A 20,531-nucleotide genomic window follows, 5' to 3' on the forward strand; every position below is an offset into this window, starting at 1 on the left:
AGAGAAGAAAATTGCCTTCAGTCTGGATTGTGATAAACTCCAGTGAGATCTTCTGAAAATTCTGTATATGGGAATCATATCTCTCAGTAGATACATGGGAGCTGGACCTGTCAGAAAGAGTACATTGTTGTAAAACAGATGAATTGGAAGTCAGCTAAATACATACGTGAAACCTGAAGAACCATGGGGAAGAACATGGGCAAGAAGAAAAAGACATATTAAAGGAAGTATCTTGGACAGCTGATAGAGAAGAATAATCAAGTGTGAAAATTAAATAAATATAATATTTTCTACAGTTGCAAGATTTTGATGCACTCGTCTGCAGAAAAATTTCCAATTGTGAATGTCTATTTACATTAAAGTTGCAGAAGTTGGAATTTCTGAGGCACGGAAAGTCCCAAGATATAAAAGTCCTTGGATACCATGAAGGGCTCGGGTGACAAATGGAAATAACTGGCGTATTCTAGCTGCAAACCTTCCGAGCCGAACTTCTATCTTGTCTTCTGAACCCAAAGGGCTAAACAGGCCAGTGCCTTGTGGGTCTCTTGCTATCAGAAGAAAACTGAAACAGTCTCTTGAAGCCATTTAGGCAATGAAACAATCACTGCTGCTTTTAATATCTTCTTGCCCTAGGCAACCACCTGTTTCGCCTAGCATATATATTGCAGAATTGGCCCTGGCAGAAAAATGCAGTGGGTCAGGCAGTCTCAGTGTCACAAAAACAATGAAAGAAGATAGCACAGCTGCAGAAACCTGCCTGAGGCTTTCTGGCTTACAGGATTTTAAAGGAGTGTTTGCAGCACTGATAGTTATGGGCAGGCAGTTTTCCCACACAGAGCCATTAGAAAATTGAGTGTTCATGGCCAGTCCTGAGCCACCAAACAGCTTTTGCGCTATCAAGACTAAAGGAAGATGAGGCAGCTGGGGCTAATAAGTCGAAAATCAATGCTATTAACAAAGAGAGTATAAAAGAAAAAAAAATGCAAGCCCTTGTAGAAGCTGAAACTTTCAGCTGTGCCTCTTGCTGTGTAGAAACAGATTGTACAGTTGTCAAGGTTCTCCTTGGATCTGATCAAAGATTTAGGGAGACAAAATATATAAATTATGTCTGAATTTCCTGTTTATTAAAAAATGCATATAGTTTACATATATGCAGCTGTATGCATGCATATGTATACATCTGTGGTTTCTATTGACTCCGTTGGGCTTCGGATCAGATCTTGCATGATATTTTTAGGATTTGAGAGAAGTAACATCTACGATTAGTGAAGTCATGAAATTTAATTACACCTATGACCTGCCCCAGGTTAGGATATGACAGCACAGACCCACTTTCACAGTATATTCACACTTCACTGTTTCAGAGCTAATGATGACACATGGACTGGTAAGTCAGAAACATTCCTATACATCAGAACGAGACCGGCTTTTCTGTAAAACTGTTTCAAATAGCGCTTGGCATGCTTTCAGTCTGTGTCAGCTAGCTCTGTCCCATAAAACCCATAATCATCATTTCTGTTTGGACATAGGCTGTTTGTACTGCAGCTACTCCATTTTGGAGAACAGGAGATCTTACTAGCATATACACATGCTACTCTGAGCCAGATGGCCTCAGTGCCAAGAAAGGTTTCCAGACACACTTACTTTACTAGCATAGATGCAGCCAATTAGTTCAAATAAATAGAGATCTCACAGCATTATCACTGGCCTACTGTTGATGTTTCATGCATTCATGATTGATGTTTGAAATCCAGAAAAAGCAACAGGAATGTCAACAACTGAACATACTCAATTGACTATGAAGACCTGCATAGGCAAAGGTCCACAAATGTGAGCCCAAGGCAACACTTCCATCTCTCCTAAACTGGTGGCTTTATGAACCCGAACTCACACTGCATCAGATCCTTCTACAGGAATAAATACAAAATTAAAAAGACATCTTGAGTAGCAAAAAAATGGTAACTCATAAAAAATGTTTTACACTTAGCAACTCATTCGGATTATTCTGTTTTACATAGTAACTTCTTTGTGTACACCAATACATTATGCATTCTAATTTTGTCTTAGTGTGTGAAAATGAACTGTCGCATTTCTCTGAGTAATATTCATTTACATACCCATATTTTAATCTCATAATATTAGACTGTCATATTTTAATCTCTTGTTACTCTCTGGTTCCTTTCTAATTACAAAACTGTCCACCTCTTTCCAAAGTTAACAATTAATTATTATTAGACATTTTCATGTTGGTTCAGTGGAAATAAATTTTCTCATTTTTTGTTGTAAGAGCAACGATGATTTATGCATCAGACAGGATAGGCATTTGTACACCGAGGTTTTCAATGGCTCTGAGAAAGATTTTCTTTTCATATTCTACTAACAAGGAAAAAATCACCTGGACTCTGTTGGTTTATAAACATTTCCCTTTTAAGTTTCACTGAGAAAGAACAAGCATCAGATGTACAAAAGCATTATGAGGCTGTAGTGTTGAGCAATCTGGAAATTCATAAGGGAAATCAGAACCTAAAATATAAAGTACTGAGATTAATTTTGGAGAGAATGACAGAGGGTAAGGGGGAATGGTGTTCAGAGAAAAACTAAGCAAAGAACTGCAGGATATCTGTGTCAGTCCAAGTGTAGAAAATGCCTTGAATTCCCAATTAGCTCAGTAAACGCAGCATGTCGCTAGGACAACAGAATGACTGAATGTCAGCTGGAAAATTATTCCCACAGTGAGTGATTTTGAGACCAACAAGGAAGGACAGAGAAGTCTGCAGCAAAACACTCCTAACCAAAAAAGGTGAGGAAAAGAAAATTGTGAGTCCAGACAAAGATCTGTATGGTTTCAGAACCAGAGGAAGTACCAGTGCATTTGAACCCATGAAAGCATTGAAGTGGAAATTTTATTTTACTAGTTCTTCCTCTTACAAGCTGGATACTATTCCTTAAAACAAAGCCCCTCTCAGTGGCTTAGCTCCCTATTTTCACCTAGGATACATAGCAAATCTGCTTAGCGTTGATCTAATGCTAAAAGCAAATTTACTCCCAGTCTGGAAAGTGCAATCTTCAAGCACCAGATTTAGAACAGTGGCATTTTATTTTTCATTTAATATATTATAGTGTTAGAAGGTCATGCTATTCTCTTGATAGCATTCTACTTCATATAAAACTCCAAAGAAAAACTGAGAGATTAACATACTTCAAAGTCCAAGATTTTCAGTGAACATATCCACAACAGGGACATTACTATCAATTACAAGAGGAATTTATTCATTATACTAGGGTTAGGATAAATATTCCTCTTTTTATAGGGTTTTAAAAGACTCAGAAATCTTATTTTATCTTCTTGTTTCCCTTACAATGAATAATGTAAGGCCTAGAATAAAAAAATATTGGTCTTGCTCTTTGCCCACTGAGGGTAAGCCTCAATGAAGTCTCAGTGAAAACCATTATGAGTTCTGCTGACACAGATGTGTTGTAAGTCAAACTTTCTCTGCTTAGGAATTTCCTCATAGCAAGTTTCTCCTAGATGACATGATGTCTATAGGGCAGAACACTAACAGAACAGTATAATCTTTTTATATAGGTTATTTTACATATCTTCCCACAATTGTAACAGATGAAAAGTATTTAATTTTGCCATCTGCAACCAAATCAACCAATTTGATCTAAAGCTTGCCCAAGTTAGGGAAAAGGCTTTAATCAGGCTTTGGCTCACTTTCTAAATGTGGCTGAGATGTTTTATAGCTATTTCCAGAAACCAAACCTTTACTATAAATCAGCACAGTATATTACCTGCTCAGCTTCATACATGCACATGTGTTTCCTTGACTTGTTAATAAAAGCTATTCTGCCTTATTACAAAAGCTAACTCCACAATTTCTTCTCTGAATCTTTTCAGAAATAGGCTAAAAGCATACAAAACCACCTTATTATATTATTTTCCCATCATTAATTAAACACATCTATTATCATACTTAAAATACACTCTGAATCTGTGATTTTAATATACTTTATTGAAAAAGTACAGTTTTAAATTGTTTTCAATGGGACAAAGCAATGGTCACCTCTATCTATCAAGTCCTTTTTTGATGAATCATGACTACCATATGCCAAATTCACATCTGCATGACTTGCAAAGTAAAAAGATAAATCTTTTTCAACATATCTTTAGGATTTTATATCACCAACAGTTTAAAATCATGAAATGCTGATGCTCTGACTATATTTCATGTCCTCTATGTTGCACCATTTCCCAGATCACAGTTTATCCATGTATTAGCATGCTAATTGAACACATCAGTCAATGTCACCTTGAGAAAATCATCAATAGCAAAGGAAGAAGAAGAGGAGGTTTAGCACTAAGGCCTGATACACCACCACATTCTCTTGCATTTTCCTAAAAAAAAAAAAAAAAAAAAAAGGAAAATAAATACACACCATTGCACTCAATTATGATGCAATTATTTACTGAACTACATAGGCAGAAGACAATTGATGAAAACAAAACCCATGAGCTAAATATACTCAGGAAGTAATACAGGTACACATTTTCATTTGATCAACTTTAGATTGTAGACAAAGTGAGCATGATCAACAAGCGCTACACAATCCCCTCCGTGCCATATTTTAGGTCTCATCCTACACTGCATTACACCATCGAAGGCATGTCACTCCAGAGTAAAACAGATGAACATATGCTGTACAAGCCACTGTAATAATGTCCCAGTGTTTGTCAGATCTCCTTGGCACTACACAAATAAGAGTCCTATGCAGAACACAGAGTAGGAAATATATGCAGTGATCCCTCCCAAGCAATATGTGTAAACATAATGACTATAACATGACAGTTGAGATACTGAAGCCAGTTACTGAATAAAACATTAACGGCACAAAGTTCCCAACCATCTGTAATGAGGAATCTTGTGGTCAGTGCTTGAGCCAGAGTAAGTTCTCAGATATTCCTGGCTGCCAGTCTGTGCTCATATCCTACCACGTTCTCTTACACAATACAAAACTGTCTATAACAGCAGCAACTCAAGACATTGTCTACAGGATACCAAAAAGATTTGCAGCACTTGCAACATCACGCACTTCCCCTACTACAGTGTTCTGAGCTTTCAGAATATTTCCTGATGTTTCATCGTGCAAGATAATTTCCCTATCTATTTTTTTTAAGAAATAGAACATCTACCAGAGTTTAAAAGAAAGGAAAAGTAGGTAGAAACTTACTTCAGGGTGAAATCCATGACAAGATTCTGGGCGTCTCCTTATCTTCTGAGATTTTAAACGTTCACATTTAAGGGATTCATTATGTACAAGGTAGTTAAGGAGAGATCTTCTGAGCATTGCATTTTAATGTCCTGAGTTTACGTGAGTGCTTTGAAATGAATATAGTGAAAAACTTTCAGCTGCTTCCTTCCTCTACATCATAAACCCAATGTGTGGTGAACACAAGAAGAAGAAGGTAATTCTAGTGCTTTCTCTTCCATGATCTGTAGTTTAGATAGTATCATTTACTTACACTGCTAACCTGTCTTTCCATAAATCTGCAATAAATCACACTGCAAGATACTTTTGATAAATTCCAAAGATCCTGAACAACAGAACAGCACAAAAAAAAAAAAGTGGGGAACAGTTTTATGTTTTTGGAAAGCAGGATTCTGAAATATTTTGAATACTCTATTTCAACCCTAAAAGAAAAGGATATCTATATTCTAGGGAGTTTTATAAGTTCCAATATCAGAAGCTCCATTCTTATAAGGAAATTACATACTCAGGGCAGAATCTGAAAGATATTCAGCTATCTAAAAACGCTCATGAACTTATGATACTTAAAGATGCAAATAAGTGTGTTTGCTTCATTTGTATTGGCTGTTCAATAAAAAAAAAAAAAAAAAAAAAAAAGTGAATTAGCTTTGAAAATAAGTAAGAATACATTCTCAGCTGGTTTAATTTCAACCTACCCCAGCACTTTATAACGGGTAATGATGCATTCTTAAGGGATATAATGCAAGTTCTACATAATAAGAACATTTTTAATAGTTGCATCTTGAATGTATCTCTGACAACTTTGCAACTAAAAGGATATACCTTATTTCTATAGGTGCCATGGTGATTGGTGGGACAGAATCACAGAAGCATTCATTGTCTACTACCACCATGAACAGATTGCTGCTTGGGATTTGTTGGATAACAAAAGACCTGCAAATAAAAAAGAAATCAAATAATGGTGACATTATCAGTATTTCTGAGCAACAGATTTTGTCAGGGTTTTTTTAACTTGTCAACAACACATGTATTATAGTCGCAAATATAATTGATTTTATATTTAATACTGTATCTCCACACCTTGTAGAAGTGGCTCACAGAATACTGCTGTCCATTCTGAGATGTACATGATGCTGAAAGGTACATAGGTGAAGCAGAATGGATAGGCTTATACTGCTGATACACTAATGCAGGGACTGGGACACAAGTGAATTACCAAGGAGCTTATCAGATTATTTTTTTTTTTTTTTCAGATTTCAATACTGAAACTCTTCTCTATTATGAGTACCTTATTATGTATTTATGATGTGGAATTTTTAAGTACACGTTAAACAAACTTGCAAAAATAATGAAGGTTCTTCTGCAGCCACATAGTGATAACTCATAGTTCCAAACTTCAGCCTCCACAATCACGTTAGGGCCTTTATTCACTCTGGGTCTTGCTTGAAGTGACATGAACTACTGAGAAAGATCTCAGCTTTCAACTGTCCTCTTGAGAGTCATTTTATTACTGAGCCAACAAAACAGAGATTAAGCCTCAAAATCTTCCTAAGAGAGGAGATTTATTTTAGAATAAAGATGACTATATGGTACAAATATGGTGATAACTCAGCACCACATTCAAACTAAGACAAAGTAGGCAACTCAAAAGGAGAGTGAGAAATAAAGACACGACTTGTAAGAAGCAAAGCACCCAGGGGAGACCAGGGAAGGATCCTGTGGGCACTATTCAATGATTCACATAGTTACAATGAGCTGAAGTCTTAAGCACATACCAAAGAGAAAAGAGGGAGAAGGCAGAGCCAAATAGGCACTGTTTAGCCTTTTCTTTGAAATTCAGGACACAATACAAAGAAGGCTTTAAGACTCAGACACAATTCTTGATAAATTTTTAAAACAATCTGTCAGAATTTATATATTGCATCAACAGAACACCTTCCATATCAAATATCACTAAAGTATGCCGATTCCAGGAACTAGGTGTTTTTCAGTGTAGTATGCTGGTAAATGTACAGAACATTAAGTGAGGGTTTGAGCACCAAGAAGATGTGGAGAGAAACATATTTTTCCTTAGACATCTTTATTTAAAATACATATTGTCTTACTAAAATAACTCACTGCTTTTTCCAAAGATCACAGAAGATTAAATAACAGGGGGCAGGGAATTTTTAAACCTAGCTTCAGAAAAAAAAAATTAGAAAAGCTACTTAAAAATGTTGCCAACGGAAAGATTAAACACTTTTCAGTATTTTTCAAACTTACTGAACCTCCATTAAAATTACACTTAGAGTGATCTGCAATATGTTAGCTTTATGTTTATACATGAAATATACATTTATGGCATAATGTAGAAGACTTTATAAATGTACCTACCAAACAGCTGGAGCAGACTGACATCACTGTAATGGAGCATCTGTGGCTTTGTGGATTTGTGTGTGGGAGAAATGGGGCCAATAAAAGGAAAGGAGGGAAAATCTTTAACAGACAATAACACCAAAATTGTACTGCACGAATTTCTCAAAAGAGTTATGAATAAATCAAACCCTAATGGACAAAAAAAAACCCCTTTATTCCCAGAAGTTGGCACAATTTAGATTTCGTGCAGTCTGAAACTTAAATTTATTGTATCTTTAAAACTAGCACAGAAAAGGACCTGAAGGGCATAAAATGTTGTAGCAATTAACTGGATGCTAAATGATTCATTTCTCTTTTTGATGAGAAGGGAGTAATCACTCTTTTGTTGTACCTATGGTCTGGCTGACTCCAAGTCCTTTTGTGATAGCTCCTTTTTGTGGCCCCCAGGTGAGTACTGAAGCCTGTGAGAAAACATGTACCACACAGCCAGGCTTAAAGGTGCCATTTCATGCAAGGTGGGCACATTTCATTTCTTCTTTCACCCACTTCTCTGGGGTGGCATAAGGACTCTAAAGTATAGGCTATTGCTTCCCCAAAGAAGAGAGGGGGAATAAAAAAGTAAAAAAAAAAAAAAAAAATGGGGAGCTTTTCCTATCATTTCACCTAGTTGGAAGGAAAAAGAATGCAATTTAACCCAGAATAAAGTTTCCACTACAGAACTATGATGCTGAGTAAATTACTATATGGTTTCTCTGAAAAAATAGTTAAAAACTACAAAAGTTTTTAGGAATTAAGTGATACAGAAAATTTTGTTAGACCTGGTATTTTGGGGAATGTAGTATATGTCTGGTTTGATGGAAATTATGAATTAAAGAAACTGTAAAGAGCAATCTATTAGGTTAAGTCAAAAAACATTTCTACTTCAGGAATTATAAGATAGATATCAGCTAATTACACTGGTGCAGTTTACCAAACAGTGAATACTCTTATACATCTACAGTCTAATACATCTAATACAGATGTTTGTGAAGCATCTTATGGTAACTGCCACAGAACATGTGACTGTCACCTAAAGAGCCATAAAAAGAAACTTTTGGCTCATTGCAGCATTTTTTTTTCACAGCAATATCTTAACTCCTATCTTGCAAACAAAATTTTATCTTTTACAGCAGTAAATGAATGTTTTCCCTTTCACAATTCTCAAACATAATTTTGAAATGAAGTTGTAAAGCCAAGTGCATGTCTTCACCAGTCACTGGCTTGTGAGGTCACAGGCAAAGGACTGACAGATCAACAAGTGAAGACAGAGGATTGAAGACAGAGATTGAGTCCAGCAAATAAGTAAGGGCAAAAATATTTTATGTCCAAGTTATCTTTCTTTCTATTAATGGAATGTGCACAAGCAAAGTATACTTCTTTCAGCTACTATGACTTAAGATCATTTCACAGTCATGAGGTATTCTTACCCTCACTAGATCAATGGCAAAGAAGTTTCTGCCAATCAAAACCACTGTAGTTACTCTGCGACTATTCAGATAATTCAAATGGCAATGCTTCCATGCCCAAACTGGATAAACTACACAATCATCCCAGCAGCAGGTCTTCTGTTTGAGTTCAACTTTCAGTTTCCATGGTGACATGTGCACGCATCTTTGAAATTCATTTTCAGTGAATGTTCATGCCAGTAAGTCTCAGGAACTGAACATTCACAGAAAACAAAAGGTGCATAAACACAAGCAGAACAAAGTCTTTCAAATACTGAAATATTCCACCAAAATGTTTCATTGCATATGCCAAGATTCAGCTGCAAAGGGAGAAAAACCTCTAGCAAAACAGCTTCTATGACTGCAGTGGGAAATAAAGAAAGTTGCTGACAAAGTAATGAAAATGGTCTTGTCTTTTAAGTGAGCTCCACTGTGAGTCTCTAAAGTTTATATTACAATGAGCATTTCTGAACTCCTCCTGGCTTAGGCTGTCATTTCTGTCACTGGCAATATGGGAGCCAACTCTCAGGGACAGAGTAAGGGGTTTCACTGAACTTCATTGCTGGTTTAACAATCAAAAGAAAGTCTATGTTTAATAGCCTAAGTTTAATAGTTATGGAGAATGTTTCATGTTTAAAGGGTAAAGGTTTTTTTGAGTTAAGTAATGTAAAACTTTTGATTTGAACCTTTTTCCTTTACACCAGTATCATCACCTTCATTCAACAGTGACAGCACAGAAAAGCCTTTACATATCTCCATATGTAAAATGAAATAAACTGTCGGGGTTCCTGTTACATTGAAGCCACACTGAGTCAATAAGAACTTTATTAATAATTTCTCCTCCATCTTTCATCCACTGAGGAACTAGTTTGGTTTATTTGATGTGCAGGTTCAGAGGCTTAAAACAGACCTGAACACAAACTGCTTCTTCACTTTGCGGAGAAGGTGAGGAAGGAGGAAATTTAATACTTGAAAGGGGTAAAGAGAGAAAGATTTAAAAAATCTAGTCATGCCCAACTATTTTGTTAATTAAGAAAAAATAAGAATAGAGAGTAAATCGTATTTTGGGTTAGAGCATTACACAAAACTTTTCTTATGTTGCACATGTTTTATTTCTTTCTAAGCTATTTTTGTATCAGCCCATATAAAAAAATCTGTCCAAATATCATACAAGTTGATTTGGAAAAAAACCCCCACAGCTTCATGTTTTACTTGGAAATATTAAATAGTTGCTAAAAATTTCAAGTATTTATTAATCTGTTCCTTGAAAAGTGATTTTTTCATTGTGCAATGAAACAGGAAAAGACTGAAGAAAATTCAAGTACTGTTGCATTCGTAATTGTATTTGCTAAAGTTGTGCTTATGAAGGCGTGATAAGAAAGCACACTTTTAATGTGTGTCTGGTGGCTAAATCTTCCCACAGAGAACCCGTTCCTTTGAATTTCTTAAAATAGCCTAGAATTTGGAATAATAACAGGACTGTAATACAAATTTTGGAGGGTAGTTACACCAGCTGCCTTCATGCATGTAACTCAGGTTCCTACATTAGAAGGGTAATCATCTCCCACTCCGAACAGAGTGCACGCAGAGACCCAGACTCTTTAAGGATAATTCAGAGCAGGAGCTTGGCTTCAGTGATCTGAATCATCCCCTGCAGGAGGGCCTTTCTTTAACGACTGAATAGTGATCTTGCAAAGAAACACATCCTGAACTTGGTGAAATGAGATGCCTAAAGCTAAGTGCAGACTACAACACCTGGTCTAAAAGAGCCAGCACACTACACTCAAACCTGTGTTTTCTTCCAATTTGAATCTTATCCTTTTGCTTGTATATATAAAAGTTTTCATACAGTTATATATTATATTGTTAGCATAATTTCTTCCATAGACTATGTTTAAAAAACACCCACAAAACCAACCTAATTTAAAAATGTCAGCTCTTTTTCTTATAAGAATGACTTTCTCCTGTCAGGAGGAATAATTAGAAGATAGTCAGGGCAGCAGAGGAGTAGGGAGTCAGCTGACACTACCCTTGCTGCCCTCCTTCCACACCATGTGCTTCTTTCTCTTCCTGGTGGCAAAGTATCAGAAAGGCAACTGGGAGAGGGACAAACCTCCCTGGAGAGGAGGGAGATGTTCCAAGATGGGGGAAAAATACAGGGATGATAGGACAAGCAGTGTTGGTCCCCTGTGGGAAAGGGACAGAGGGAAGAAGGTTATTAGTTGCTGCAGCAGGTGGCTTTGTTGTGGGGTCTCTGCAGTCTGTCCCCAGTAGGGATCTCAGAGCATCCCCTACATTGATGAAAACAGGCACAGCAGTAGCAAGGCGAGCTTGACCCTTTTTTCTTCCTGGCTGCTGTAGCCATGAGGCTCTATATCTCCTGAAGATCAGTTTCCTGGCCAAAGTGAAGATCACACAGTTCTGTAAATCACTTACTTAATGCAGGTTATTGCTTCACTACAACTACTTGAATCATAAGGTGCAAAATCTGTATCTGGTAGGCTTAACATCTTGTTTCTGAAATGCTGCTCACTTCAACTTTCTCTTCCTAACATAGCTGGATCCAAAACAGGCAAAACTAACGCAATTCAATTTCAATTATGCAAGAAACGTGTCTTGTCCAGCTAAGCAAACTTAACCTTTAAGTTGTATACTCTCTACTACTCGACTATAACACCTGCTATTAAAGGAAATCAATATTACTGTTAAACAGGTTAGTCTCTGTGTTTCCATGTGGGAGAAATAATCTATTTCTTTGTCCACTGATGTTATGTTTTGGACAGGATATAAACTGAACACAGACCTGAGGTTTCCCTACTATTAAGCAGCCACTTACATAGCCCCAAACACATCCAATCTTAAGGAAAAGTGTTGAATGCAGCATATTTTATATGGGACTGATGGTGGGCCAGACAGCTGTGGAGAGGACAGAGTCCTATTAGGCCATTCAGACTGAGGATCCCAAATGCCATTTATTGGTCACTTGCACTGAACCGTTTTCCTTTTCATGGTTTACAATCATGCTGCCACTAGCGAGTGGCCAGTGACACTACTACATGACTTATTTCAACAACAAAGAATGGTTATAAACCTCCTAATAACATTCAGAAATCTGATTTTCAGATCCATTTTTCTCTTCTTTCTTCAGTTGAGAAGGTTGCAAAATGTTTGAGGGAACAAAATGAATGACAAGCAGCATGGAACTCTAAAGATACTTAAGGGATAAGACTGCAATTGAGGAACCAAAAAATTTACAGAAAATATCTTCCCATTTTCCTGCAGAATGGAAGTTATTTCGTCGTAATTTGAGCACAGCACCAATATTAAAAGCATTTCAACTTGTTTATAAATGATGCTGTGTGTTTCCAGTTAAAACTTAATTCTTGCTTTCTCATGGAAATAGTGCACTGTGTTTTGCTTCAAAATGCACTTGTTCTTAAGTAAGTTTTATCTATATGGTGTATTTTACAAATAGTATAGATTTTTTTAATATTACAAAAATATGCTGCTATTATATCTGTGCTCATGACAACAGATTCTGTGCAATGGAGTATGTGGTCACGATAAGCATATGTCTATAGGATTAAAATCCTGCCTAAAACATTTAAATCACTGTTAAGATTAATCTTTAATTTCATCCTCAGGAGCTTTAACAGCCTGATTCAAGGGGAAAAAAAAAATCCATATGCGTATTTTTCATTTGTTTCTGTAATGACCAGAGGAACACTTTAATGCTTAATGTTACAGTGATGGCTGTGGGATTTAGATTCAGATTATCTCATTGTTATGTTAGCCTATGTCACTCCTGCACATACATAATCATATCAGTCATTTTGGGGAGGCAACAGAAAAGATCTTTTTGTTAATATTTGTTTTGCCCACACAGATGAATGCTACAAAGTGTGGAAGAATTTCACTGTGAGTAGATTGAACTGAAATTAACTGAGGGCAATATTTTCAAACTGGCAACCTAAACACATGCACAAAGATGTGAAAAAGTAATTTGAATTTCCATGGTACTCAACTCAGATAGCCCTCACTGGGCACTCCGATACTTCAGCATGTCTGTACATTCAGCCATTTCTCTCTGGGCTGTTCAGCGTATTTTTGCATAATGCATTAATGAAGTTTGAGTATTTTGGATTAAGATTAGTTGTTACTTTGGGATTACATTTCATATCTGTCAAATTTGATCTTTCCTATTTTTTAGAGAAAGAAAAAACATACCAGCACCAGGGTACGGTAAATGGAAAATATTGTCCACTTATGTGTTACTCACAAAACTGTTGGTTGCAAACGTTCAACCCTAATGGTCTGGAACAAACTTTAAGCATTCAGCTGAACTGCAGATATCCACTGTGCTGTTTCCCAACTCCTATCATGTGCTTTCCAAGCTGCTGGCTACATTTCCAACCCACATTTCTCTCACTTATCATATTTTTTAAAAGAATGAATGAAATGTTTATATTACAGTCAAGTTGGGCTACTTGTTTTTTGTTTGGGTTTTTTTGTTTGTTTGTTTGTTTCAAATAAATGATGATAGACAATGGAATATCTTTAATACAATTTATAAAAACAACATATGGACAATGACAACATTTCTGAGAGCTGGAGCAGTTAAAGTATATTAAAAAAAAGCAGCTAGTGGTTCTCGCATTTAAAAAGAGACAGATAAACTCTCAGCTTCAGGCCTCTAACCTGACCCCGTGATAGTAAAATATTGCTACCATGTATAGCCTGACTGTAGCACAATTTGGTGTCAATATAAACATACCTAGTCAAAGCAAAGTTTAGAATCAAGGGTTTAAATGAACAATATCATCCTCATCACTCCAGTGTCTGCCACCCCAGAGAACTGTGGCATGGTTGGCAACCACTTTGTTTCCCATAGGAAACCCCAAAGTGCCATTCCTCTTTCCTTATCAGTCAGAGGGTGCTTTCTCAAATAACTGATGCTCAGATAAGAGTACCTTACCAACTGCATATTAGAAATGTTATAAACACTCAAAAGCTTTGAGTGTACAGACTTTAGGATGAAAAAAAGTATTTTGTGTAATGAGGAATTTGACAATGTTCCTATGTTTTCTAGTCCAGCCACCCACCCTTATGAGGATGTAAGAGAACGGAGAGTTTCAGATCACCAGGGTTAAAACGGACTGCAAAATTTTTGCAAAGAAATCAAGCTCAGAAATCCCACAAACTTTAAATATGAGTCAAGGTTCATACCCCTGAACAAACCTGAGCTGAGTGTGGCATGAGTGGGTCTCCATGAGCAGAGTGGGTACTTGATTCTATGATAAACTGCTCACAATGAACAACAGAGGTGATACAGTAATCAGCACAAAGCAAATCATATGAAAGGTCTCTTAAAGCTTGCACTTTGCTTTTTGACAGTGGCACCTGGCTAGTAGGACAACGATAGAGAGGTCTGACAAGCTATCCAGACTGAAAAATGCAGTTCTACTACAGCATGTTAGCCATGTTAGTTTTTTTAGCCCTACTTAAGTAGATGTGGTTTGCATTGAGAGACATCTCAGATAATGTTTTTAAAATACAAGATGATTTCTAAGATAGATTCTAAATACAATTTAAAGATTAGAAAGCCAATTGATTTATTCTAATTGAGGAGGGCTCACAAATATCACATGACATTGTAAAAGTAACTTTTGAATTGCCTGAATTGGTAACTACTCTTTTCCACAACTTTAGGTCTAGTCTAATCTACAAGGAAGATATGACTTTAGCAAAGAGCTACACAACACAAACTGAAGTATAAAAACCAGAGATGGTCAGGAGCTTCACATTAAAAGTGTAATATATCCTAGAACTAAAGTGCTCATTGGGTGTGCCCACAGTGTGCTTTGCAAGGATGTTGTTGGTTTATTTCTGTAAATAAAACTTTAGCAAAGATTTAGAACTCCACATCTGAAAGAATTAAGTACACTGCATGTTATCTTCTCAATAACTAGTTAAAACTCTATAAAATTTTAGGTAACATATAAATGTCCCCTGCACAGCATCTTAAGATTCATGTTATTTTTCCAAGTTAAATGCTATTAATTATCCAGTAAGCTCTCAATCACTTTATAAAGACAAGTGCTCATGTACAGATGCTTAAGTCATGTTTGTGTTGTTTTTCATCAATTAGACAATAATATAATATGAATATATTATAAACTGAAATAAATCTCCTGGTATTAGCAATTCTTCACAAGTGTGCCTGTCTTTAAAAATTCACTGAAATGTTTTCCAATTTTAATAAGTTTTTTTATTTCAAGACATCTTTGATATACATGATACTACACAACTCTATATATTGTGGCGTTCATACAACTTTTTAAATCTCCTGTCATCACAAAGCATCCCTTCATTGTGTCAGCTACTATCATTGGTTAATATTTATTACTGCTTGTTCAAAATGTATGATTATGTTAACTTTTAAGGAGAGTTAATATTTACATTTTATAGCACTACTGAGCTTAACTATGAACAGTGAATGTGTGGAGATCACCTTCCCACACAGAAATTTCATTTATAAACTTCTCAAGCAATTCAGCTCTAGGCTCATTTGGAAGACATAAGTAGGGAAGCAGGGAGTTAAGAGAAACAGCACATCTCATCCTCCTTGTCAGAAAAAAAAAAGCAACAGAGAAACTAATGACAATATTACTAGGCTGAATTGCTGGGAAGCTGACCGATGTATCTCCAAGATTTTACAGTACTTACACATGGACCACATGGTCAGTGATATGAAGCCTCCTAATGAAAAAGTTGCACACATCTGCAAGAAAAGACCACTGTACATTTCCTCATCTTTTCCTTTTCTAGAGTCCCCCTCTCATTCAATATATATTCCTTGACATTAAGAATGCCCTTTGAAAAAGATTACTATGGTCAGAATTTGCTTTATATTAAAGCTTTTTTTTCCTTTGATCCATAGGGATTCTTTCATTTTCTAGCTTTTTGATGATGATTTTACGATGCCAAGCAAATGGAGAGAGAAGCTGAATACAGATTTGTATGATTTTGTAAACTAAATAAAAAAACTCCAAAGTTTTGATTTTGGGGAGAATACTGATATGGAAGCTGAGATGATAATGAAAGACTGTTTTCAATAAAAGGTGGCATTCTATGTGTAAGCAGCTACAATACTACTGAATTCAACAAGCACACTAAAATTTTTCTGAAACAAAAAAGGAATACTGAAAATTTTTGTCTATTTAAAAACAAAAAACTCAAGCAGACAATAAAAAACCCATTTGAAAACTGTCCAGAGAATTGTTAAACTAATGACTGGCAGGCACAGACTCATGTGTCTTGCTCTATTATTTCTTAAATGAAAATAGCAATTTACAGTGTTACCTAAACTGGTCATTCAAAATATATATTATCAAAGGGTAGAGTTAAATTACCCATAGAGTGACTTTAAATTGCACCTGCATGACAAACATTATAATTACTGTTGCCTTCGGAGTGAAGGGAAGTTTCTCAGCATACAAGTGGAGATGTGTGGGTAGCACACAATATATAGGATTTTAAACTAAGTATAAAGACCTTTAATAAACAATTCTAGCAGTTTAAATTGCATAATTTGATACTTTTTACAAGGAAAGGACAGGGAAAAAAATCTTTTTTAATCTTCTAGAGTTTTGGGATTTTGGCTACAATAAGTTTCTACCATACTGCTGTTGTCACAAATATCACAGAATCACCTACATTGGAAAAGACCTTGAAGATCATCTAGTCCAACCATGAACCTAACATTGGCAGTTCCCAACTACACCATATTCTTCAGCGCTATGTCGACCCGACTGTTAAACGCCTCCAGGGATGGGGACTCCACCACTGCCCTGGGCAGCCCATTCCAACGCCCAACAGCCCCTTCTGGAAAGAAATGCTTCCTAATATCCAGTCTAAACCTTCCCTGGGGCAACTTGAGGCCATCACGTCTTGTCCTATCACTTGTTACTTGGTTAAAGAGGCTCATCCCCAGCTCTCTGCACCCTCCTCTCAGGGAGCTGTAGAGGGCGATGAGGTCTCCCCTCAGCCTCCTCCAGACTAAACACCCCCAGTTCCCTCAGCCGCTCCTCGTACGACCTGTGCTCCAGACCCTTCCCCAGCTTCGCTGCCCTTCTCTGGACACGCTCAAGTCATTTTTTTTGTAGTGAGGGGCCCAAAACTGAACCCAGGAATCGAGGTGCAGCCTCACCAGTGCCGAGTGCAGGGGTGAGATCCCTTCCCTGTCCCTGCCGGCCACGCTATTACTGAGACAATATGTATACAAAAATATAAAGACTCTTTAACACTCATAAGCATTCTGCAAGTCTGGAAGATCCGATTTTCAAAACAGAGGTGCAAAATGACTCTACAGACTAAGATTTTGATTCTTGAGACTTCAACAATTAAGTACTGAGGTATGCAAAATACTGAGTTTCCCTAGAAGATACTCCTTGACTTCCATGCACATCTAAGCAAGCTCACATTGCCAAGATTAGCAGTAAGCATCTTGACTACAGCACACATGTGACTCAATTTATGTACATGGTATCACATGTGTACTTGTCATGGTTGCTGAAAAAGCAAGCATGCAAAAACATACAGTCTAAACAAAGTACGGTGAAATATAGAGAACATTTGGTTTTCTTCAGGGTCCTGTAGGATGGATACAGTAAAATTAATACAACCTGAAATGTATTCTAGAAGACTGACTATAATTTACTGCCCAAACTACTCCAGGAAATCTACAGTGATATTCTGATGTACACAGACAGAGCTCCGAATGAGAAGAAATCAGCCCTTGATACATTGCTTGTTTTATGGGGCAAGCTGATTTGTTTAGAAGTAAACTAACTACATCTGAAAAGACAAATTATTATTTCTTTCATGGGAAATTGAACTGAGTATTTATTTACACATTTTAAACACAATCAAGTACAGTAGTTTGGCAAGCCTCTACTGAGAAAGAAATGCAGTAATACTTCAGCAAATGGTGGTATGTCTCAAGTTTAAGTGGTTTTTAAAAACCATTACCATTTTTATGTCTGCAGACTGCACTGTTCCTGACATTAATATACTCATACCCTGAATGATCCGAATGTAATTTGTATTGCTATTTATCCGTTGATGCCAAATAAACACATTCAGTGGACAAGTCTGAAATTTGCATTATAAATCCACATGAAGGGTTCAGTGTCAACCTGAACTACAATTAACTATAATTCCACTGCCATTTACTTATTTTTATTGACAGTGAACAGCACTCAATGCCCAGTCTATAAGAAAGCAAGAGAAGTCATTTGGTTTGTTGATGTTTTACCCTGTTAAATAATTGTCTGCTTACTATCACTCTAATGGGCCAAACATATAATTCATGGGATGGTGTTTAATCAAAGAGGTAGTTCCTATCAATTTAACAGGCAATTTACATGTGGTATACAACAAAGTAAAGGGAATACTTGCATTCATCTTGCATAATTAAAACACACACATAAGTCTTTCCCAGGGTCAGGATGATTGTAGCTACATACTTCCTTGCTTACTTAGTGAAAATATGGCTCATACTTACTTTTCTCTTTATTTTGTGACTTAAGACTGTGCACAGAGTATCAACTGGGAACAAAATGGTTTCTCTGGGATTTTGGTACTGAACTTGTGGACCCTTGGGTGATTAAAGGAGAAGGGGGCTTTTCTCCCTGGGTCATTGGAAGTAAGACCAGATTTTTGATCTGCATCCAAGTCCAATATGTCATCACACATGAACAGGAGAGGTTAAAAGGGCAGATTTTTAAGCATTTGACTATGCAACTGCTGCCTGATTTGTATTGCAACATATACATGGTTTGTATACCCATAGCTTTTACAGTTGAACATGTAAATTTGGAAACTATGCACTCAAATGGTTCCTTGCAACTTTGAAATTATAAAATATATATTTAATGTATAAATAGTCAGATGAGCAAGTTGCTGTGCCTACAGTAGATCTATACCCATATTCATTGCAGCCTGAGTTAATGTTGAAATTAATCATATTTTCCTAACTGAAGCTAAATGAAAACATCTGAATTTTCATGCAAAAATGAGGTTTGCAATGAGAGAAAACCTTTTTGTATGTGTTCTACAAACAGATGAGCAGATATCCTAACAAAGATCAATTCAGTTTCTCTGGTTAAATATTGTAACAGCCACCATCCTTTCTAATTTATAACAACAACTTTGTCTTTCTAAGGATGCCTTCCTTAGACATTTTTAGTGCTTTTTAAGTATCAGCAATTAAACTTTGCAATGCTGAGATCACCAGAAGGCAAAAGCTGGTAATGTAACTAGTGAGAACTGCTGGAGAACTTTGGTTGACACACTTGTATTAAAAATTGGCTAACGCATCTGGGCAATACCTCATAAAACTGCAAGCAGCATTGAGATGCTAATTTAGCCAAAGACTTCAAATTAAATGTCAAATCAAAAACACATCTCCAAGCAGCACAACACCTTTAAAACCCATATGAAGTGCGTTTGGCACTAGTGCAGTTCTGACTCAACAGAAAGAGTGCCAGTTGACACTGATAAACAAAACCCATTTCTCTTTAGCAATTATCTCCAACACAGAAACTGCCATAGAACATTCAGCAGCCTATCATTTGAGTTTTCTGAAGTAATGGGGTTTTTTTTGTTGGGTTGTTTTTTGGTTTTTTTTTGTGTTTTGGTGTTTTGTTTTTTTTTTTTCTTTTTTTTTTTTTTTTTTTTTTGCTATAAAAGGGAATAGCTTACTGGAAAATATGAAAGCATTTCTGGCTTTTAAAAATCCCAGTTTTTCCTCTCTTGTTGACAGTGCTTAGAAAATGTGGGTTGACTTGTTTTTGATTGCTGTTTAAATAACAGATTAATTTAATAATCGTTGGGATATTGAATAACAACAAATTATGGGGTGGGACAGCCAAACCCTGACCCTAATGACATTCTTATGTTAATTTGTATTTTCTTTTAGGCTCCTGCTTTCTTAATAAAACCTATATTTTTGAAAATTGTTTTTAAGCATTGCAAATTACCCCTAAGTAGCATTTATTTTTTGCTAGTAAGAGATAAGTTTACATATAGAGAGTGTATTTTATATGTCTGTATACATTTAGTACCTGACTCAAAGTCCACTTAAGTGTATAAGCCCTTACACTGAATGAGTAAGTTTTCAGAGATGGCTGAAAAGGTGAGCCAGCTATTTATGAAATAATTAGCATGTAGTCCTTTCTACCGTGTGATTTATTTGTGAGGATACTTTGATTCAAATCCAAGCACCCACAACTGGAAACAATTATAAGAACAAGGCTTAGTTTTCATAACTACAGTTGGTAACTGTTCCCCTTGGTAACTGTGAAGTGTGGAGTAGTTCTATAAGACAGTAACAGCACGCCCAGGATAGAGTAAGACTAA

The 20,531-nt window shown here is 36.3% G+C and overlaps 1 protein-coding gene across 2 annotated transcripts in view; it reads right to left on the bottom strand.

The window, feature by feature from the left end:
* Positions 1-3,909: 3,909 nt before the first annotated feature.
* The window catches only part of CACNA2D3 (calcium voltage-gated channel auxiliary subunit alpha2delta 3), a 470,721-nt gene continuing 454,099 nt past the window's right edge, over positions 3,910-20,531 (bottom strand). For both annotated transcript variants that reach the window (XM_074914174.1, XM_074914173.1), the window contains 3 exons: positions 6,092-6,204; positions 5,233-5,315; positions 3,910-4,399 (listed from right to left, as the gene is read on the bottom strand). In XM_074914174.1, coding sequence (XP_074770275.1) covers positions 4,310-4,399; positions 5,233-5,315; positions 6,092-6,204 — 286 coding nt within the window. In that variant the 3' untranslated portion in view covers positions 3,910-4,309. The remainder of the gene's footprint in view (positions 4,400-5,232; positions 5,316-6,091; positions 6,205-20,531) is intronic.

The sequence above is a fragment of the Athene noctua genome, chromosome 10 (genome assembly GCF_965140245.1).
Source record: "Athene noctua chromosome 10, bAthNoc1.hap1.1, whole genome shotgun sequence".
Classification (NCBI taxonomy): domain Eukaryota; kingdom Metazoa; phylum Chordata; class Aves; order Strigiformes; family Strigidae; genus Athene; species Athene noctua.